Source organism: Patagioenas fasciata, chromosome 5, assembly GCF_037038585.1.
Source record: "Patagioenas fasciata isolate bPatFas1 chromosome 5, bPatFas1.hap1, whole genome shotgun sequence".
Taxonomy (NCBI): Eukaryota; Metazoa; Chordata; class Aves; order Columbiformes; family Columbidae; genus Patagioenas; species Patagioenas fasciata.
Window position 1 is genome coordinate 39,066,025 of NC_092524.1, and position 22,865 is coordinate 39,088,889.

Below are 22,865 nucleotides of genomic sequence, written 5' to 3' on the forward strand. Positions count from 1 at the left end.
CCGCTCTTCTCCGCGGCCGGCACTGCTGCGGGCTCCGCCGGGGCCCCGGGCCGGTTACGGGCTCGGCGCGGCGCTGAGGCCGCCAGAGCAGGGCGTCGGGGCAGAGCCCGCGGCTGTCGCGGGGAGCGGTGCTGGTGCTGGTGCCGGGCTGTGCCCTGCTCGCCCCGCCGGCCGGCAAGTGGACGCTGCGCGCCGGGGGAGCCGCGGCGAGGGCGGGCACGGGCCGGGGCGGCGCGGCCACAGCGGGGAGCCCGCAGCAGGAAGCCCGCGTCCCGCTGCGTGAACGCCGGCCTCGGCTGCGTGCCTGTCCGCGCTCTGTCTTCTCTGAGAGCCGCCTCAGTCATTAAGTTTTTACCGGGATTTAAGTGTGTCCTGCTGGGGGGCGGGTGTGTCAGTCCTGGGGGTCTTGGGCCCCTTCAGCAGAACTTCGGTTCTTAAACCAGCCCCGCTTTGCCGTTACGTGGCTTTTGGTTTTGCTTCAAAAATCTTCTGAAAAATACGTGGAAAATAGGGGAGAATTAGATGTGTTATCCTTGAGGAGCCATAACGCTTGACGTTAATTTCTGTGTAACTGCAGGTGGAGATTACATTTCTGGTGCCGTTTGTCCCCCCCATCGAGGCAACGTGAACTCTTCCCTGGGGAGAGCTGGCGGGGGCATCCGGCGTGCACAGCAATCGCGCCCCGTCTCTGCTGCAGTCTGCACGTCTCATAAATCAGCAGCTACATTTTCACTTGTCTGTGTTGCAGTTAATGTTACAAGAGGCACGCTGTATTTTTTCACACCTTTATTAGAATTACTTTTTAAGCATTAGCTTATCTCACGGTTCTGAGCATATACTAACAACAACGCGAAAGAATCCTAAGGCAAATTTGGAGATTGATAGAATTTTCAATTCTTCAGTGGTTTGTTTTGAAGTCTATTAAGGAGTCATAGGAAAACAAGCCAGAATACTCATCTTGTATAGGGTCAGTTGTATGGGTGTGGGAACTTGAGAGATGTTTGTCCAGCCTTTCTTGGGCCAATGTTGAAGGCAGAGCAATCTTCTCACACAACTCATTTGTTTGCTGATTAAGAAAAATTTTGCAACTATAAGGACAATAATGTACTTGAATCCTCTCTGCTATAGTTTGAATCCATTTCTAGTCACAACTATAAATGACTTAAGGAACAGCTTGTTTTTGTTTTCTTTAAAGCTCGTCTTATGTTTGAGTTTGGTGTGTTTCTTCTTCTTCTTTTTTTTTTTTTTTTTTTAAATCAGGTCCCTGCTCTTTTATCTTAAACATTTCCAGTTACTTTAATCTTTTCCTGTATATTATGCTTTTAAGCACAGATCATTCTTGATCCCTTTCTCTGGACTCATTCCAGTTAGCTCATATACTTGACTCAATTTGAAGGGCAGTATTCAAGACTGGGTAAGAGTATTGTAGCTGAATTCTAGACAGTGGTGAGTAGTATGGAAGATTTATGTGCTATCAAAGCTTCTGTTTATGCATCCTGGTATGGATGGCATGCTTGCTGTTGGCATATTCAGCTTCTGATCCAACTTAGAGTCTAGGTCTTTTCTGCGTAACTGTAATCTAGTAAGTTGTTCCCCTTCCAGCTCATTATTCCTGCCTAAATAGAAAAGTCTTGCATTTCTTCTTATTAAAGTTCTCTTCCTGTTTTGTGTTTTCATTTTGTCTTTTTTGTTTGTATTTGTTTTTTTAAACCCCTCTGATTAGTAAACACTGGATTAGAATTCAGAACTCTCTACTGTCACTTGTAGCTTGCTTCCATCTATAATATTAATAAACATAATATTTGCTTAGTCATTAAATAACACTAGACCTAAGAGGGTCCTCTGTGACCTTCAATGGCCTGTGTTACTTCTTGACTCTATTTTTCTCCATGACCTTGCAGCCAAGATGAAAAGTAGTGTCAATTTTATATTAAATTGGACATATGCCACAACCTAAATCCTTATCACATAGGGAAGTATGTTTTCTGACTCAAATTAGGACAAACCTGTGTACTTCCAAGGCCGGCAGGAGACAATATTCCAAGCTTGTCTTTTGTTCTTTGATCTTTAGCAGCAGCATGTTTATTCCTTAGATGTACAAGTCACAGAGCACCCCGAAATAGATGTGGAGAAGCCTGTCCTTAGTAAATAGGATTTGAAAATATATTTGGGCCACACGGTAATGCCCATCTTGGCTCCTTTCTTGTTCCCCTGTATCCCCTAAGTTTACCTCATCTGAGCCTTTAGTCTTTCACAGGGCAAGAAGACCACAGCAAGAAGCTCTGCTGTGCTTTTGGCACCTTGTACTACAGAGCATTTTACTCATTCACCAGGCAAAATCTTTGAAAAATGTATAAGCTAAAAACAAAATCCCTTGTGTAATATGCCACAGCTGTCTCTTACTTTGGATTTTTTTTTTCTTTGCATGTCACTATACTGTTTGAGCACTTTCCTGATGTGTAAATGAGATCTGTATGACAGTATGTTAACTAGAATTCATCAGTCTTCACAGTTCTTTCTCAGGAGGTTTTCATTCCCTGCTAATGGAGGCTGCCTTGAGCTGTACAGAAACTTCCAGCATAGCAGAGAAGCTTTTCTCCTTTTCTCAGCCCACCTGTCTCTAGCTTCATGGTAGCACAAACTAGAAAGCATTTGGTGTCACACACTTAATCTCTCTAAACTCCCTGCCTTCACATGATGTGACAACAGTTGGGAGGAAAACGGGGTCTCCTAAGAGTGTTGTGTTTTCTTGCATCTTCAAGAGAGACTGAAACTGTGTAGCTGTTAAAATTCTACAGGAAAAGAGAACAGGAACGGAAAAAAATGACTTTTTCAACTGCTTCATGGCATCGATAAGACCTATCCTGAATTATTTCAGTGAGATCAGGTAATTCATCAGTGCAGTGACAACTGCATCTAAGGTGTACATCCAAATGTTACCTAGTAAGTCCTACAGTTGTGTAGGAACTTATCTATTAGAGGTGGAACAAGCCTACCAGATGACCAGGCTTCTTACCATTAGTCTTAAGAAAAATCTTGATTCACCAGATATTTTCAGTCTTCTGTGCATATGTCTTGAATCTCTTTGTAATGTGCTTTAAATTACGGTAGGCTTTTATTCTTTGCAACGATTTGGAATGGACTTTTCAGATGTTTCTGAATTTGTCAAAAGTTAGGGACATCAAATCTTTGTGAAGAGACAGGGCTTTGAAGAGACACTGAACAAGTTAATTTTTATTTTGCTGGTATGTAGAAAGAATATGCAACTTGTGAGTCATAGTATCACAATACCACAAGTTATAGTTAGTAGACATGTATTGTGTATCTCAGAGTTATTACAAGTCCTAACTATTATGCTGTTGTTTTAATGTTTGCTCCCTCCATCCCTTTTTTGTAAGGGTAAATAGGTAATAATGAAGACTTATTCTGTTATTCTTACAACTCTTGTGGATGAATAATTAATCTCTTTTAGATGCTACATTTCAGGAAGGTTGTGACTAATTTAAATTAGTCCAGAGACAAATAAAATGACCAATCAGTTGGTTTTGTGTTTGGTGTGCTTGGTTTTTTAAAGCGGGCCTAAAAGCAATACTTAAAAAAAACCCAGAATTTTCCTAGTTTAAAAAAAAAAAAAAGAGAAGAGAGTCTTTGAGTACATACAGTTGTGACAGAGAACACTTTCTAGTTATTTTCCAGGTTTATGGGGAAAAGAGAGTCAAAATAACTTTGTAGTAAAGAAAGGCTCAGTTGAGTGCAAGGAGAAGCTTTATGAGAGGGTGATGCGCTGGAGTGGGAACCCTGCTGACGTTAAGGAACCTCCTTCAGCAGAAGTTATTAAGATCACTTCGGAGGCTGTCTAGATGTGAGCTGACTTCACAGTGAAAGGCTTGGACTAAATGGTTGCTTGAGGTCCTTTCTTGCTGTTCTGTGAATATTTTAATAACTTTTCATGCACCTGGGTGCTTGCAAAGTTATCGTTTCTTGTTAGCAAGTCATTATACCTTAGCAGAGACACAGTAGCTTGCCCAAGTATGTTTTGTCTTTTGAAAATTCAAGGAAAATTAAACCAATGTCATGACTTGGATTTAGACTAAAATATTCATTAACATAAATATAGAGGTTGTTATCTTAATTAATGATGACTTCAGAGTATACACATGGATAAGTATCACAACTCTGATATTCTAACTCTGTGGTTAGACAGTGGACTTAGCCTGTGTTCATCCTTGTTTTGGGGGTTGTCCTCATTCTGGTCATAGTTTGTTTAACATGTTGTTCTTGCTGACTGGTTCTGGTGTTTGCTATTTTGAGATAAATCAAAAATGATTACATTACTGGTTCTTCTGGATATAGTTGATAAGATGCAGAAATGTGAATAGTAACTTTATACTTAATTTCAATGTATTGTTAATTTTTACTTCTCACTGTGTTCCTTTAATTTTTATTTCTGAAGCCCAAGAATCCTTAGTTCTTCTCTCTTTCTCTCATCTTCATACATATTATATCTGAGAATTAGAATTACTGCTGTAGGGGAGAAATGTGTTAAAGTAAGTTTTTGTGGATTTTTTTTTTTTTAAGAATATGCTTTATTTGTATATAGCCTAAATATAATGTAGCTGAACTGCATATTATTTGGCAGTAACATGCAGGACTAAGCAATATCTGCATTACAACACAAATTACTTAAACTTGTTTGTTTCTTCTGGAAAGTATTCTAGTTTTTTCCATATCATGTAACATAAAGAGTGAGTGTTATGAGGAAAGCATTTTAAGGTAAGTTAAATTGGAAGTATACTAATCTAGATGATTTTGGTCTTGTGTTGAAAACAAGATAAACTTGGGCAATTATGTATTAACATCAGCCAAATAATACTCTCTTTCTTATTTTAGGGACCTGTGGGATTTAAGAATATATCTTCTAAGAAAATTTGCTGCTTCTCTACAGCCCTTCCACATTAGTATGCAACTGATGATTTCACTTGAAGTACCTATTTGAAGAAACTAACAGGAGGCGAGGTGTAATTAATTTTTTAAAATGTTAAAAGTTCAGCAGTGTGTAACAGCTGACAGGATACCCAAGAAAAAGCCATATATTTGTGACATTTGCTATAAACAGTTTGAAACTCCATCAAAATTAGCTAGGCATTATCTGATACATACTGGTCAAAAGCCATTTGAATGTCATGTATGCCATAAAACATTTAGGCAGCTAGTCCACCTGGAGAGGCATCAGTTAACCCATAATCTGCCTTTTAAGTGTATTGTTTGTCACAGAAACTTCAAAAACTTAATAACTTTGCTAAAGCATCAGCAGCTTCATAATGAAAATCATCAGAATGATACCAAGCAAGCAGAAAAGTCCATGAATTTTCAGCAAGACAGTGTCACTTATGGCACATTTCGGTGTCCTATGTGCTGGAAATCTTTTACAACTGAAGAGATGTGGATGTTGCATCGGTGCCTGAAGGCAGATCATCTACGTGGTGCCAGAAGGATAAAGAAAACTCATGCTTGTGAATCGTGTAACAAGACATTTCCATCAAGATCTAAGCTAGAAAGACACTTACTGATTCACACCGGCCAGAAACCTTTTAAGTGTTCTTCATGTGGTAAATCTTTCAGACAGTCAACACACTTGAAAATCCATCAGCTCACACACACAGAAGAAAGGCCTTTTCAGTGCTGCTTTTGTCAGAAAAGGTTTAAAATACAGAGCAAACTCATGAAGCACAAACAGCTCCATGCCAGAAATAAGACTTTTCCCAATATTTTATACAAAGCAAAGACTCTTAAATATCCCAGACCACAGAACCTGTTGGAAGGAAAGAGGGATAATTTTGAGAATGCTGACACTTTTGAGTCGCAGGAGAATGACCCACATGATGTTCACTCAATTTATATTGTACCCTTCCAGTGCCCAGCATGTGAGCAGTGTTTTGAAACAGAGCAGGTCCTAAATTTGCACAAATGTTATCTGAGAGATGGCAAAAGTTCAAGTAATGGTACAACAGCATGCAGCCGCACAGTCAGCATGAAAAATAAGATCCTGATGAGGCTGAAGTGTACCGGAAGAAAGGCAACAGATTTTTCTCTGACTGACAGGAAAAAAATAAAATCAGGTCACTTTAAAAGCCCTGACCTGCTTGCAGCTAGAGATCAGCGTTCTGATCAGCATGCTTCCACTAAACCTTTCAAGGATTGCCATGGCAAGCTTGACATGCACGAGGCAATCAGTAATCGGATGAAAAGGACATTTGCTGTGCCATTACCTTGGCAAGAGCACCCACAACCTCTTGACTTTGGAATTAATTTAAAAGGTATGCTCACTGGTGAAAGCATGTTAAATGTCGGTGATTCACTGCATACTAAGGATGACGCTTTTTATGGTTCACCAGATGATGGTTCCTTTGATAATCCAGAAGTACTTCACTGTGCTTTTTCAGCTTCTGCTAAAAATATACGTAACAGACACAAAGTGTGTAAATGTGACAGATGTGAAAAAATCTTTCCCTCTTCATCCAAACTTCAAAGACATTATCTTATACACACGGGACAAAAGCCCTTTGGCTGTAGTGTTTGTGGGAAGACATTTAGACAGTCAGCTCACTTAAAAAGACATCAGCTCACCCATACTGAAAAGAGACTGTATAAAAGCCCCGTTTCCCAGGTAGAATTTGAAAACCTGAACAAACTTTTCAATCATCTGGGAGACCACATTGAATTTAAGTCTTCTCAGCCTGTGGGTTATTCTCAAACACCTTCACAGGCATCTGGCGTTCAGGAATTTGAGCTGATTCAGTCAAACCAAGCAGCTGAAATCAAAGTTGAAATTGAGTCAGGGGACTTCGTTCCTGACACCAGCAGTAGCAACACGCAGCCGTATTTGTGTAGTAAATTGTTGGAAACAGAGCAAAACTGTTACAGCTATTGGCATGATTTTTCTGAAGGTAGTGAAAAAAGTGAAGTTGTTAACAAATTGTATCAATGCAGCATCTGCTTTAAAACTTTCAAATCACCTTCTAAACTTGAAAGACATTACTTAATGCATGCTGGACAAAAGCCATTTGAATGTTTAGTTTGTGGTAAAAAATTCAGACAGGCCCCACATTTGAAAAGACATCACCTTATTCACTTTAAAGAGAGCTTAAAGCTGAGTTCCGCTGAGGAACAACCAGAGAATTTATTGCTTTTATCAAAACTAGATAATGACCTATGAAATTATATGTTCAGACTTCTGCATTATTATTATTAAAAGGTTTATGTTAGACTGAACAATTGACTGAAGGGGACTATATTTTTATCTTAATGGCATAACCTGATGAAAAGTTAATTACTGTCTTCAGAACTACCTACTTGATATAATTTGTGACAAATGTGAGAAGTTTAAAACAAAAACATGCAAAAAAAAGCTACTTGCCATTTCTTTTTCTAAATTAATTTATAAATACACATTCTTACTGTATTAAAAGTGTTGCAGCAATCTGCAGCACTCCAGGAATCAGATATTTTAAGTTACGCCTTTTTCCATATAGTATTTTATTATTTTAGGCTGTCTAATGATAACTATCAGAAGAGTAGAGAGAAAAAGGTAATTTCCAGCATATAGAGAAAACAGTCCTTTTACTTTCTTCTGGTTCCCTATATGTTGCACACAAAGGCCACTTGCTTCATTTCATACTTTTCTAAAAAAATCGGTGTTATTTTTAGATAAAAGATACAAAAAAGAAGTAAGTAGAAAAAGGGGAAAAAGTTTGAGGAAAAAATGTTGATGTGGCATTATAGAACAGATAATAGAAAAAAAATTAACTGCTTTGAAATGTTCTTGGAGATCTATGGATAAGGAATTAGGTCTTTTTCCTTTTTTATGATAAAATATTAATGTAAGTAGACAATGCTAAAATAGGGTTTATAATCAATCCATTTCACCACTTTATCTTCACTTCTTTTTATATCCCTTGCCTTTTCTAGTTTTTTTTTGGCCAATTCATAGAATACTGAACTATTTTTCTACAAGAAAAGACAGCAAGAAATCATCATTGCCATTGCAAATGTACTTACTATCTGTTCCAGGTCTCCTTTCTTTCTAGTGTACATATTGCACCAGTAAAAGAAACGTTCTCTAAGATGTGTTAATAACTCAGATGAGCAGTTTTAGAAAGTCATGCTCCTGCTTCATTAAATGTAAGAGACTGAAAACGGCTTTTGGCTCAAATTAAGTAATTCTGATTTTGTATTAATAGAATCTGTAGTTATACTTTCTGGTAAGTAGAGAGCTTTGACCCTTGTGCCTGTGAGGCTGGCAAAAAGTGTAAGTGCAGTGGAGCTTTATTCATTATGAACAAGAATTAAGTTTCAGGGTTTTTTTTCCTCTGAAAAAACTACCTTTTAGGATGTTTTCCTTTGTTATGCAACATCTGAATATTTGAAACCTGACGTTTTAAATAATATTTCTGAATTAACATATGTGTAAGATATCACATGTTCTTTTCACTATTTAAATAGAAATGTATTTATTTAAGTAAAATGGTTTTGATTTTTTTTTAAGTGTTTATCTAGGTTTTGCTGTGGCATGAGCTTTGCAGTATTTGGTATAAATGAAGTGAAGGGAGTTTCTGTTTTCACACATTATTCTTTCTCATTTTCAGAGAGAATAAAACTAGGAAAGATATTCAGAAACAGTCCATAGTTACTATGACCTTTGTATGACAGAATAATTCAATATGTTAATAATGACTATAGTTATATATTGAGATTTTTTTTCTCCCTATGTTGATTGTTTCATATTGAAAGACAGAATATTTTATAAAATGTATGGAAAGTGTATTGTAGAGCCCTTTAGAAATATTTGTAATAAACTATTTTATTTATATGGTACTTTTGTTGTATACTTCATGTGCAAGCCCGTTTTGAAACTACACGACATTGAATGTGCAGAAAAGTTTAATTCTATATATCAAAATAACTAACTTTGCATGTTAGAACAACAGGTTTTGTTTCGGATATTTTTTGTTGTAGCAATAAAATAGAAATATGTTTAAAGATAATAAGATCTTTCTTAATGAGTCACAGTCATTTAAAAAAATGTTATGTTTGAGAGTAATGTTTAGAGAACACAAAACTTGGTATGTTTTGAAAATATCAATTTGAGTAAAATGAGAGGAAGGCAATAGAGAGAACTATTTTTCAGAGATGGACAGATGTATGTCGGAGGTGTTACTGTCTGATTAATTTGGAAACTAATGTAGTCTTTGGGCTCCACAGGACTTCAGAAGGGCAGTAAGGGCCACTTTGTTTACCTGGCTCTCTGCCCCCTTTATGAAAAGTTTTGTGCCAGTATAAATTCATTATTTTAGGGGGATTATAGCATAAACTAGTTGGGAAAGGGGTAAAGCAGCATCTGAGAATCAGGGGGGAAAAAAATGCGAGGTTGAAATCCTGTCTCTTTTAAAGCTAACAGTAAAATTCTCCAAGTACCTTTGAGAATTTGAGACAGAATGGTTTTCCAAGTGTTAACAATAACACGTTGTGTTGTTCATTAGTATATTAGTCATTTTCCATAACACTCCAAGGCAAGTTCAAGCCATCGATCTTTAAAGTATCTTTGGTGGCAGAAACATTGCCTGTGGTTTTGTTAGAATGAGCGGATGGCTAATAGTAGTTTCATAGTACTGAAGTAGCACATTTTTTAATACTATATGCAGAACCAAAGCATATTGTGAACAAGAAAATAGTGGGTCCTCCTGTGTGAATATTGAGGTCCACCAAGGGGAAATTATCAAACTGTGGATTCAGCTTTGAGGTAGTTCTGTGTCGAATAAAAGAAGGGTCAAATATTTTAAAACAACCAGAAAAAGTTAAAAGGGATTTTTTTTTTTTTGAGAGAGAGAGGGAAATATGCAATAAAAAATTCACTACAACTGCAGTACTAACTAATTATATTGTCCATTTTCTATATAGGAAATGGAGCTATGGATAACTTCAAAATGTTTATTGCTGTGCTATCCTTGCAATGTTTGCAGAAAGTCAAAACTTGCAAAATATACATATTAATATATGTATTCCTATATATGTCTAGGGAAAAAAATCTAAAGGGAAAGAAGCCATGATAAACCACAGAAAAACTGTTTTATCACTTTTGTATTATTAGCTGCTTCCAGGTCCTGCACTTGGGTCACAACAACCCCAGGCAGCATTACAAGGCTTGGGGAAGAGTGGCTGGAAAGCTGCCTGGCAGAGAGGGATCTGGGTGTGTTGATTGAGAGCTGCCTGAACATAAGCCAGCAGTGTGCCCAGGTGGCCAAAAAGGCCAACAGCCTTTTAGGCTGTATCAAGACAGACTTTTTAGAAGTGTATGTTATAACAGGACAAGAGTTTTAAACTAAAAGAGGGGAGATTCAGGCTAGACATGAGGAAGAGATTGTTTACAATGAGGCTGGTAAAATACCGGTACAGGTTGCCCAGAGAGATGGGAGGAAAGGAGGCTGAGGGGAGACCTTATTGCTCTCTACAACTACCTGAAAGGAGGTTGTAGCATGGAGAGTGTTGGTCTCTTCTCCCAAGTAACAAGCGATAGGATGAGAGGAAGTGGCCTCAAGTTGTGCCAGGTGAGGTTCAGATTGGATATTAAGAAAACTTCATTCACAGAAAAGGGTTGTCAGGCATTGGAACAGGCTGCCCAGGGCAGTGGTGGAGTCACCATCCCTGGAGGTGTTTAAAAGGGGTATAGATGAGGTTCTTGGGGATACAGTTTAGGGCCAGAGTTAAGTTATGGCTGGACTTGATGATCCTGAGGTTCTCTTCCAACCAGAATGATTCTATGACTCTTACTGAGTGCTTGGTTTCTCACCTCTCCTATATGCTCATACTATTACACCCTGAGCCAACAAGAAAAGTTAGTGAGGTAAATGGGAGACAGACACAAAAGCTTAATTGAAGTTAGTGAGACCTTAGGTTTCAAACTGAGATGCTCGATCTAATGATCAGTTTTTCTGGCTGTAAAACTCTGTAAGTCATAATCTCGCAACAGTAGCTCACTCGAGTAACACTTAGGTAAGTATGGATGGATGACTCTTAAATCAATAAAGGCTATGGATTCAGTCCTTCTAATGGCCCCTTGTAATAATGTTGAAAATGCCTAGATCTCCTAAGTAACTAAAGGGGTCACGGTTCATATTCCTAGCACAAGGTTTTGTGGATTTTTAAAGTGCAAGTTTTAACTTAATAGCCTAGTTTTATGGTCTGATGGCTATGGACGCGATGTGCCTGAGAGGCAGTTATCATAAGGAAAACTGAAATTACAGAAGTGACTTTTCTATGCTCTCATATACCTTATTTTCTCCAGGTTGGGCAAATTAATTGTGCTTCTTCACATAATGACAAGTTCTCTCATGCAGCTTTTAAACAGCATCTTTTTAGTGTCTGTTAAAAAGTGAATCTTCAAAGTCCATGCAAGTGAAGGAGAAATCACCAAGAAAGTCACAAGTAGAACTGATAATTTTCTTGTTCAGAAACTGCCATTCTAACATGGAAGTGTCATGTCTGCCCCGACTTGATCATGAGTCTCTGAATGCTGTTTTACTAGTGTGCTCTGCCATTCCAGTTCCCATCAGCTCCCCAGACATGCTGATGTGTGGCTGGATTCTGCTATACACCTGTCATAGCTGGGACATACAGCTGAAATCTTTCCTCTTCATTGGAATCTTTCTAGTGTCCCTGATCCCAATTTGTATGGATCTATGAAAGCCCATATGTGATTTATGGAGAGCCATGGAGCCGGCTGTTGCACATGTGTAGCCATGACCTGCAAAACGGTGCCTGAAGATGGGAGTGCAGGAGCATGTGAGATGGTGACCAGCTATGTTGTAGACTGTGGCCTGTCATTCTCCACTGAAAGTGATCTGGGTATGTAGGGTAATAAGAGCATATGGAAATGGTGGATATCCAGCCTCACCTATGGCTGTTTTACTGGAGTGTGCCTTGCAGACATAGTGAAGGAAGGGAATACAGAGAATTATGTGGTCACTGCTATATTAAAAAAAGTAGAATTCTATTCCTAAGATAAAGAAACCAACTACGTGTGCTGTCTCCCATTTGTACTGCTAATGCCTTACGCTGAATTTCTATTGACATCAAGCAAAACACTATCTTCCTGGGGTGCAAATTTGCATTATTTTATTTGTGCATTTTTTAAAGAGTATAAATTTTAATGTTTAGTCTATGTTTGCAAACGTAGCTTGCTGAGAGACAGAAAGTCAAATGATTTCCTCAATTTCTACTTTGTTTTAATTCTAAGAGAATCCTGAAAATAGAGCTGAGTAGAAAGATTCCTGTTGGTGACAACGCAGTCCTACTAAACTGAGTAGAAATCTGCTAAGACATCTAGACACCTCAAGTGTCTCAATCAATTTGAGGATAATTTTAAAAATTGAAACATCTTACAATTTTTTCATTACCTTGAGAGCAACCTTGGCAACCTTGTTTCCTGTAGTGCACTTTATCTTGTATTTTATACCCTGGGTCTTAATAATAGCATGTACTTGGGTAGTGAGAATAACTTCCTAAGAATTCCCTCAGGCATCCAATAGCATGTCTGATGCTAGTGCAATTAGCACAGGAAAAATGTCCATTTGCCAATAAGCTAAAATGATTTGTTGTATAATATTTTAGTTAATATCACAGTAGAAAGGTTTTTTTTTTCAGTAAAAGAAATTATTAAAAGTTAATAAATCATTTTTTTGGTACTACACCAATGTGATTTTTGCTGTTTTCAGTAGGTATTTTGTTTTATTGCTATTTTATCCTCTCATAAAATCCTGACATGCTAATGGAAATGTCTACCAAAAGCTTAGAGAATATGAAGAAAGGCAGGATGAAAGCTTTAGGAGACTGGAGCATCTTAAAATTGTTTGTTAAAATCTCAGCATCTTAAAATTGTTTGCTCCTGATTAAGTTTTATGCTGCAGAGTAGGTGTGTTTCAGTTTTGTCGGCAATCTGAATTTTTTTCTATATTGTGAGAAAGGTTATGTGATCAAGAATTTGCTTTTAAAATTATTGTGTAAATTAAAAAAAAAAAAAAATCATACCAGCACTACCACAAAGGAAATGATTTGCCTTAGAATCTCATTTCAGTGACAAAGGCCTCATATTCCTCCTTCAAACAGATTAATCTCACATTAATTTTTTTTGCCCCATAGAAATTTTATCACATAACAGCCTCTCATGGAAATTCTAGCAAATATTTCTAGAGCTTAACTGGCTGTTGGTCTCTTATGTTTATAACACAGTTCTGCTCCAGTTGGTAGGAACCTGGCTAAAAGGCTCTGAAGAGAATTAGAACAGCCCAGAGTCTGCTCGAACTCTTAACTGTTACCCAAATGTGTGCCCAGCAATAGAAAGCTAGGAATGACATAAACTCCCGTATTTCCCCACCTCCTTCACTAGAGGCACTGCTTGCTATTCTGGGATATAAAAGCAGCTGTGTTGCTGAATAAACCATATTTTTCTCTAGTCATGAGCTCAGAATTTCCATTGAAGTTACTGTAAGATTTGCACAAAAATCAAGGGCAGTACATTGGCCAGAACGTGTGCTAAATAAATATTTATACACAAATCAGAATGCTACTGACGGCTTCTTTACACTTTAAAATTCTAAATATTTTAAGAAGCATCTGTTACTAAACTGAGGCATCATTTTTGAAAGTACCCATATTTACTGAGTGGAAGTACACATATTTACTGAGTACCCATATTTAATGAGACGAACACACTGACAAACTCTTAGACTAAAAGAATGCACATAAATAAAACTGTAAAAGCAACGTGTTGTGATTGAATTAAAACTACAATGAACAGGCTGAACGTTTAGTTTATGTAAGCAATAACGGCTGTGAAGGATAAACTATAACCAAAGGAATAACCCCTTTTATTGTGCCTAATCTTTTTACATGCTGAAAGATTCCTATGATCTTTTTTGAGAAGCTTTTCCAAATTTTATTTACCTGAAAGCAGGTTAAATCAGTATGTTTCTTCTATTGTTTCAACTGGCAGAAGACACAGGAGGTTTCTGGTCTTCTTTGAATAATGTACATATTATTCCATTTCTATGCCATTCATCCCCTTCAAAAAAAAACGTATTTCGTATAAATTTGCAAGTAATATTTCAAAATTCTGTATATTATTAGTCACTTCCTTTCTTTGGTTAGAAGAAAAGCTCTGTGTGCAAGCTCATGTTTGGAGCTTTCTGTTTCAGAGCTTTTCAGAGGTATGCCTCTGAAAAAAACCTTGTGTTTATGTGTAAAAGTCAACAAGCTAGAGATAAAATCTGATTTTAAAGAGAAGCAGTCTCCTAAGCTTTACAGCCTTGCTTCACAGAAAGCCTGCCCAACATATGGCTTAATGTCACTGCGGCTGAGATTCATCTGCCCTAAATTAAGGTATCCAGTGTGCAGTTAGGTATTTTCCCAAAGCTAAGCTTATGCATTTAGTATAATGCAATTATGTTAGACCAGATAACAAATTTCCATATAGCAGTGAGATGCACCCCAGAGATCTAGACCTCCATCCTGAGAAGCATAGTGCTATTAAAAATCACCTGGACCACCTCAATATTTTTGAGCTGTACACAGGGAAAGCACAATTCAGCCACCTGCCTCTAGGACTTGGGTGTTTTTGACTTTTTGCCTACAGAACATTACTGTCAGAACAATCACAGCTTGCTTTTGAATAAAGTTACGCAGACTTCCCTTGGCCTCTGAGTTATGTACCACAAGGTCCAAGAAACACTAACGGTATTCAACATACATAGGAAAGAGTTGAAAACTACCATTTTAGGCAGAAGTACAGCCACATTCAATGATTATGGAAGGAAGAGGAGGCCTCTGCATCTCTTATCAAGGAGTAATGCAGGCCAAAGACTCAATAGCCTTGGTCATGCACTGGAGCTTTAGGCCTGGCTTGAGCTTGTACTGGTGGACCAGCAGGTAAAAAACCCATGGGTGGGACAACGTGGAGCAGTTCGACAATACCGTCAGTGAGCTGCTCTGCTGTTCCATCAGAGCTGTGTTAGTGTGCCTGCCTGCAGCTATGAGGGAACAGAGTCCCCACCCTGGCAAGAAGGCTTTGATATCTTCAACTCTGTCTTATGTTAGGGGAACCTCAATCACCTCTGCTCCTCTGGTGACCAGAGTTCAGCCGATAGTAGAGTTGTGATAGTGGCTACCCCATTGTCCTAGATCAAAGAGCTGGGAGAAGTTGCTGCTGCTTCTCTACAGTGATGACACTGAGGCATGTGGGGAATCATGTGTCCCTAACACAATGCTTGCTGGGAGGAGAAGGAGTCAGCTGATTGATATCTGTTCATAATGTTGAAGGACCCTGATGACTCGCATGGGTATTTGGAGCCTGAGCACAGTGCTGGTATTGGTTACCTGCTTTGGAATAAAGATGTCCCACCAGAGTTTACATACGCACAACATGGTATCCATACTGAGTCTGCACCTCTTAGTGCAGGGTTTGTTTATGTCTAAGAACCTGAAAGATAAAAGATTCAAAGGATAAATCTCTCTATTTGTGTGAAAGAGAAAATAAAAAGTGAAACAACTTCTATGTTAGAAATATGTAGCTGCTGAATCTAGTTGCACTGGTCATGTCTCACTGAAGAACCTAAAACAATAACAAACCTTATTATTAATATTAGAAATCCTTATACATTAATTATTTGGAGTTTTCATAGCTAGAAATTAATCAATTATGTGACTCTAGGTAGAACCTAAAATAATCTAAAAGGTAAAGAGGACAGAAATAAAATCATCCCCTGCTGATTATCACTAGGTACTTCCTGGCCCTCCAATATTGTGTTTGGGAGAGTATCGAGATAAAAGCAATGGCCAGCTTATTGATGACCTTGGTTTGTCTAGTTTACAAAGATGAGGAGAAAAGCATATTTTTCCTGGCTACAATAATATAGAAAGGCAAGCATCCAAAATGAGAAGAGCTAATTAAGCAAGAAAGAGGCATTGAATATAAATTGACCAGGACTGTATGCAGCCTAGAAATGAATAATAGTCTTGAAAACCACATCTACTCAAATGTGTGACTTTCTAAATAATACATGTCTTCATGAATGAATTAACAGATTTTTGAAGAAAAAGAATATTTTATTTTCTTGATGTGTTAAGTCAATGAATAGAGAAAGATGGAGAACTTCACAGAAGGCTGTGGGGATGACGGGGTGCAGGGTTTTATTTTTCCCCTGACTACAAAGCAGTTTGGGGTGCAAAGGGACAGACATGCCATCACTCTGGGGGAAACTGAGCATAGTGTTCAAGAGACCATGCTTAAGAGACAGTTGTGAGCTGGGGTGACACTCACAGATGGGGAGATACGTACAACATTGGGTGTCATTTGGCCTGGTCGCACCACAACTCGTCTTTAAAGGTTCAGCTGCTCTTGAGGCTTGAAAGCTATGTGTTTTGCCAAAGCCCTAATTTATACTTTCGCTATTTATTTGTAGTCCTACTGTCATAGCACTCTGTAACTAAACAATACCCCTTATAGAGAAATATTTAATGTAGTATTTATAGGGAGATCATTATCACTTTATTTGACATTGCCACTGAGGAATATAATCATATTACCTAACTTTAGGCATCTAATATTAGTTTCTGATACCAAAAGCTCCTTCAAAAATGAGTCAGAGCAGTTTAATTAGTCCAAATTTGCCCTCTGGAAAGGCCTCTGTTGCTACATTGACTGTAGAGAGGTTTAAGACAACTAACCCCCTCATTGGGACACTCAAATGCTGAAAGTTAGGTAAAGCTGTACACCTCCTTGAGCTTTCATAGCTTTGATACCATATGGAAATTTTGTGGGTTTTGACACATACCTAATGATCTATCAAAAGCAGAGGTCAGAATGTTTAAGTTAGGCTGTTCTAGAAAATTTACTAAGTCCAAAATCTATTTGCCTGCCTGCTTTTTGGCATGATAACAATTCCAAAAAAATGTCACTTCTAATCGCACTTGAGTCTAAAGTCATCAATTACTGTCACCTCTGATCCCAATAAATCATCGTAGCTTCTCTAAGTGTCCTGTGGTCCATCTTAAACACGTCAAACTTTTGACTCCCATCTGAAAGACAATTTTAGAAACTTTTCTATTTACAGCCTGCATTTATAGGTAATGAACTTAAATTGCTTTGTCCTTTTTAATCACTGACTTGTAGCTTCAATAGTTCCTTCCCTTCCTGCCATTTATCCCCATAGTCTACTTACAGATAGTAGAAGTACCCTCTTCTTTTTTTTTTTTTTTTTGCCAAACTGACGAGCTGTTACATTTCTGCTTTTTCTGATACATACAAAAGTAAGCTATGTATGTTGATTTTTGAGGTAGTCAAATATGAAACAACCTAATTGTAGAAGGTAAGTTGGGGAGGACACTGTCGGCAGTATTGTCAGCTAAGGTGCATCAACATACTAATATGGCTCAGACAGCCAGCTCTGAGCTTAGGCAAATTTTACCTGTATTTTCTACACCTATTAATGGCCGCAGTTGTACCAAGTGATGGAGAAAAGGCAGGCACCAAAGGGGTGGTTATATTGCCATAGATTCCGATAGCCTGAGTCAATCATGAAGTTGCAAACTCTAGGTTGATTAATTTAAACTGATGCGTCTTAATTTGCTGATTTTTAATCACAGTGTCAGACGGGGTACATTGGTTTAAGTGTATTTTAACTGCTTTGCATTTGCATATTTCAAATCAAATACAGATCTGACGGTTTCCATAAGTAGACAAGACAATGCTCATTCCTTGTTATTTACAGAATTTGTTCCTTGTACTTTTGTAACTTTTTGATTTTACTAGTTTTCATCCAGGAAATTTAACTTTTCTGGATTTTTTAAAGCAAAGCCATGCAGTAGGCATATTTATTTGAATGCAGCCATTGTCTGATCCTACTCAAGGTACTGTCATTGCTTTTTCAGTGCCCATTGTACATTCTAATTCAACTTCAAAAAGAATATTAAGTTTAACCTCTGCTTGAAGAAATGAAACGGAGATCACCTTGATATCAAAACAAAGGAGGTCACATTCAAACAGACTTCAGAGGTACCTGCCTGGAAGCGTAGAGGGTGTTCAAGTGGCAGGTACCGGGTCATGAGCGCAGAAACAGAGCGCCACAGCTTCTCGTGGGAGCCCGTTAATTTCCTCCTTAATTAATCTGTTTACTAGATGGAATAAGTTAATTACGAACCGTTCTGAACCGCTCCCGAAGCGCTGACTCGGGTGAGCGGGGCTGTTTGCCCGCACACCGCCGAGTGACGGGCCGGCCTCAGGCAGACAGCGCCGGCACTCGGGCTGACTCCTTCCGTTTTAATATTTATGTTTTATTAATTTTCAATTTATTATGCTTATTATACAGACCACTGAAAGGGCGAGTGTAAAAGCAGCCTGATGTGTTACCTGTCTGCCTCCGTTATCGCACTAAATCGGCTTACATACGCCTCGACACCGCGCTGAGGCGTCCTTACTGGGGCCGGGCGGAGCGGACGGCCGAGGCTCACCCCGCCCCAAGGCACCCGGACCCGCCGGCGGGCTGAGCGACAGCGACGCCGCCGCCAGGTGGCGCAGCCGCCTCCCCGCGGCCGCTCTGCCGCGCCTCGCCCCGGAAGCGCTCTGCCCTTCGCTGCTCCCCGCACGGAGCTTCCTTCCGCTCCTGCTCCGCTGCGGGCGCCGAGCGCTGGGCCGGGCCCGGGCGGGGAGCGACGGGAGGGCGGCGGCGCTGACCGGCGGGGACAGGCAACTCGGGACGGTGGCATCATGGCGGCGCCGGCGTCCTCGGCCCCGCCGAAGAAGGTGGTGGCGCCCACCGTGTCGCAGATCAACGCGGAGTATGTGACCCAGGTAAGGCCGACGGCGGAGCGGCCTGTCCCGCGGCTGGAGCCGGGCGCGACGGGGCCGCGGTGTTTAAGTAGTTTTTGCCGTCCGTGGGTGTTGGGGAAAAAGTCTTGCTTTGTCGTGAGAGATATAACGCCTGTGTTGCATATGAAGGAGTTTGTGTTCCCAGTGGTTCCATAGTAGAGAGATTTACATGAGCAGCGCTACAAAATAAATCGGGTTTGTTGTAATACACAAGTTGCCGGCAGTTTCTTGTAGCAGAACGTTTTAAGTAGTTTTATATACGCGTTTGGGTTTTTTTGTGCTAGAAATTACTTGAATACGGATTGTTGGCAAGTTCTTGCCACCGTAGTTTAGGAGTTTTGGTGAAGTGATGGCTACGGTGAATAGCCTTAAAATGTTAGACTTTCACATCTAGTTTCTAGTTCTTTGTGAAATTCCTCAATGGGAAGATAATAATTTGCAGTCTGGGGTTTGCAGTCCCTGAAGTATCATGGTATATTTTTGAGAAGTAACTTAAGAAAAAAAAAAAAAGTTTATTAGGTAGTGGTCAGTCTGTCTGCAATTTTTACAGAGAATTGCACTTCTGTTTGAAAAGGATTAGGTGTAAAACCTTACGTTTTCCAACAGTGCTTTTCAACCATTTAATTTTGTTACTTGTAGTTACCTTAAACTGAAATTAAGATACTAGTGAAGTACAGATTGGAGATGGGGTGTGTTATAGAGTTATTTTATCACTAGAAATGAAAATGTATTTAACTTTTTAAATTTTTGTTTTTTCTCTCCGTACAGTTAGCAAATAAATACTGGGCTCCACATGTGAAGAAAAAATTGCCTTTTGATTCGAAGGTAAATACTTCTGCTGGAGCTGTGTTAGAGTATAGAATAATGAGGATTAACCCTTTCTTGATATACCAGCCTCCAGTGTTGCTTACTTTATATGAGCATAGGAGTCTTCTTGGAAGGTCAACAGTTGCTTAACACAATGCAATTGTAAATTGATTGTCATGTATTTGTAGGTTATACATGTAGGCAGTGTTATACAGGTGTGCTATAGCACTGTAGTTCTTTTGTGTGCTATTTGTTTAGTTTGTTTTGGCCATGAACTTACGAGAGTAAAGATTTTTGAGCACCTTCTTTGATGTTAAGAGTTATTTGAAAAGGAGCTACTTTTAGAAATTGAAGGGTGAAAGATGCAGGTTTTACTGAACTGTATATTTCTAAAAGCTTCTTCAGATGATTTTTAGCAGAGATCTTTGCTGCTGTCCTGATGGATATGTCTGTTTTGAATGTTTGAAATTTGACCTGATGTGTTTGGTTTTGTATCAGTTTTCTGTAGTATGGGGTTCTTAAATGTTAGGTTTCTTTCCCTTGTGGGTATTTGGCAGAATCTTCCTTTCCAGTCTCAGTTTACTCATTCTCTTTGAGTATATGTGATAGTAATTGTCTGTGATTGTTAGAACTAGGATGTACATAAGCAGCTGAATTGCATCTCTGTGTCATGTGATGTCAAAGTGTGCCTGCTGCAGGAGACAGTGTGGATTCTTTCATACCTGTTGGGAAAATCTAGGTAGAAGTATCTGGATTTGGTTAAATATCAGTTAAAAGAAACGGTGGCAACAGATGAGTTGATGCAGACTTGACTCTTGGAGACTCTTCTCTAAATTCAACAGCAAGCCAGGTTTAACAACAAAAAGGTTTGCATAGCTGTTTGACTTTAATATAAATATCTCAGAGAGGTGCAGGTTATTCCTTCAGAATAACTTGAATGAAGATCCTGTTAATTTTCTGTCATTGTGTACTTTCTCCTAAGTTGATTCACATTCTTTGTGAGAACATGCCTGTAAAGCTTTTGGGCTCTTCAGAGCTGAAACATCGTTGTTACAACATTTTTGAGCAAATAGCAGTAAGGAGAGATAACTAAATCAGAATAACTTTGAGTGCCTAAGATATCTTAATGCATTTTTGATTATATTGTGAATTAAATAAAATTCTTAACCATTTTTTGAAATATTCTTTCCCATAGGTTATTGAAGATGTATATACAAAAGAGATTGTCAAGTCAAAGTAAGTACACTAGTTATTTTCACTTACAGCATTCCAGCATTATCTGTATAGAAGTGGATTCAAATGTTTCATAGGATATTTTAAAATGCATTAACATGTTGAAAGCAGATGAAAATGACTGAAGCATATAGGAGTCATTTAGTTGTTATATTATTTCAGGGTCTGAACATGGCAAAAAGAATGTTAGTAAGCTCATGATCCTTAAATGTGACAGTTGGATATAAGTGCCGTTTAGTTTTGTCATCTGCTATTCTGTTGTGTTTTGTGTTGTTTATTTTCCAATGGTTATAGAAGGCTGGTCCCTTCCTTTGTCACCAAGATATGTAAAGAAAAATTATTAATTGAGGAGGATGCTGCCTCTAGCTTTTTGCTCTTTCCCTACTAGTGTTACCAGATTTATAAGGGGATAAAGGGTGAGTCTCACTTCAGTGAATTGTAATGTTAGATGGGTGAGACAAACAATTCAAGATAAACTGGGTTCTACAGCTATCTGTACAGAAAAGAGTTGTAACTATAGCTGTTCGGAGATCTGATCTATGGGAAGAAATCTGTTTATGATTCCTTTATGAAAGTAATCTAAGAATTGCCAGATGGGATCAGAGCAAGCTTTTATTTCCATTGACTAAGAGGTAATATCATTATGAACTGATTAAATATATACTGATAGTTTTCCAGAAGACACTCGGCTTCTAGCAGTTTATGTCTTCAAGGCTGTTGGAGACCATTCACATTTAAAAGGTCTATATGGATTTTATTTTTAATATGAATTTGATTGCTTATTGAACCTGCATGAACTTTAGCTTCCACCGTGTTAACAGCAGTTGCTTCTGCGTTCAAGTTGTTGCTTGTGCATGGAAATGGAGGTGGGGTAGGGCAGGGGCATAGATAATTCCTAGATGTTTCTACAGGTTTTTTTATGTAACAAAATAAGGAGGAGACCAGCAGTTTTCCATACAGCTAGGATGTGCATGGGTGGCTTTCTTTCCTGTGTTAACTGATTATTTATTTTATTTATTTATTTTTAGGTTTGCTATTAGAAAAATAATGCTTCTTGAATTCAGGTAAGTTAATTGGAGTGAAATTTTAAGTTGTTTTGTTGTAGGAACTTGTAAAGGTGAGAAAAAGTGCAGGGCAGTACAAGAATTTAACAGTATTATTTATTCCTACTTAGTAATGCCTTGAATTGGCTACATAGGAAAACTGAGGAGAGCATAATTTTGGTAGGAAATAATTTCAAAACCATTAAGTTATGTATCAGAGTGTTTTGGTTTATGATCCTGAATTTCCTGTGTGAGTGAAGCACTGGCGAGTATGAATGAAACAGGTGACACACTTGAGTCAGTAATTTGGAACGTGTTGTCAAGCTTTATATCAGAACTCTCAGAAGTCAGAGAAAATTTTTTAATTAAGTCTCTTACTATGAAGGTAGAGTGAATTGTGCTGCAGAGGCATCACTAACATTTTCTTCACTCGAAGTGGAAATCTGTTTAGAAGATTCGTACAGCTATGTCAGGCTTTCCTGGGAGAACTTACAAAGCATGTCTAAAATGATGTAAAATAAATATTTGCAGTATTTACATATTTAGAAACATAATATGTAGTGTTCTGTTTAGTTCTGTTTTATCTCTCAAAAGTTATGAGCAGATAGAATGAGTTTTTTTTGATTGAGAGACATTATTTGTTTGAAAGGACTGAAACAGGTATATAGTACCACTAACTAGAAAAGTAGGACCAACTTCCCTCTGTTTCCTGCTTCTTGGAGAAGGCAGAAGAGAAAATGTAAACTATGGGTTGGGGTTTGACACTAACAAATGGCATGCTGGTAACATGGCTTCTGGAATTTGTGTGCTAACAGTAACATGGAGTTAGTGTTTTTTATCTTTTCTGTGAATATTCTTAATGTTAC

At 38.5% G+C, this 22,865-nt stretch overlaps 2 protein-coding genes across 6 annotated transcripts in view; both read left to right on the forward strand.

The window, feature by feature from the left end:
* ZNF770 (zinc finger protein 770) overlaps positions 1 to 9,047 on the forward strand; it is a 52,712-nt gene extending 43,665 nt beyond the window's left edge. For 3 of the 4 annotated variants that reach the window (XM_071809364.1, XM_065839632.2, XM_065839633.2), the window contains one exon: positions 4,891 to 9,047. In XM_071809364.1, the coding sequence (XP_071665465.1) occupies positions 5,036 to 7,216 (2,181 nt within the window). In that variant the 5' untranslated portion in view covers positions 4,891 to 5,035 and the 3' untranslated portion in view covers positions 7,217 to 9,047. Of the gene's footprint in view, positions 1 to 13; positions 2,888 to 4,890 lie in introns of those variants that run through there. The other variant, XM_065839634.2, reaches the window with a different exon arrangement.
* Positions 9,048 to 18,703: 9,656 nt separating this feature from the next.
* AQR (aquarius intron-binding spliceosomal factor) overlaps positions 18,704 to 22,865 on the forward strand; it is a 54,322-nt gene continuing 50,160 nt past the window's right edge. The window contains exons 1-4 of one of the 2 annotated variants that reach the window (XM_071809365.1): positions 18,704 to 18,898; positions 19,685 to 19,741; positions 20,919 to 20,959; positions 21,985 to 22,020. In XM_071809365.1, coding sequence (XP_071665466.1) covers positions 18,815 to 18,898; positions 19,685 to 19,741; positions 20,919 to 20,959; positions 21,985 to 22,020 — 218 coding nt within the window. In that variant the 5' untranslated portion in view covers positions 18,704 to 18,814. The remainder of the gene's footprint in view (positions 18,899 to 19,684; positions 19,742 to 20,918; positions 20,960 to 21,984; positions 22,021 to 22,865) is intronic. The other variant, XM_065838221.2, reaches the window with a different exon arrangement.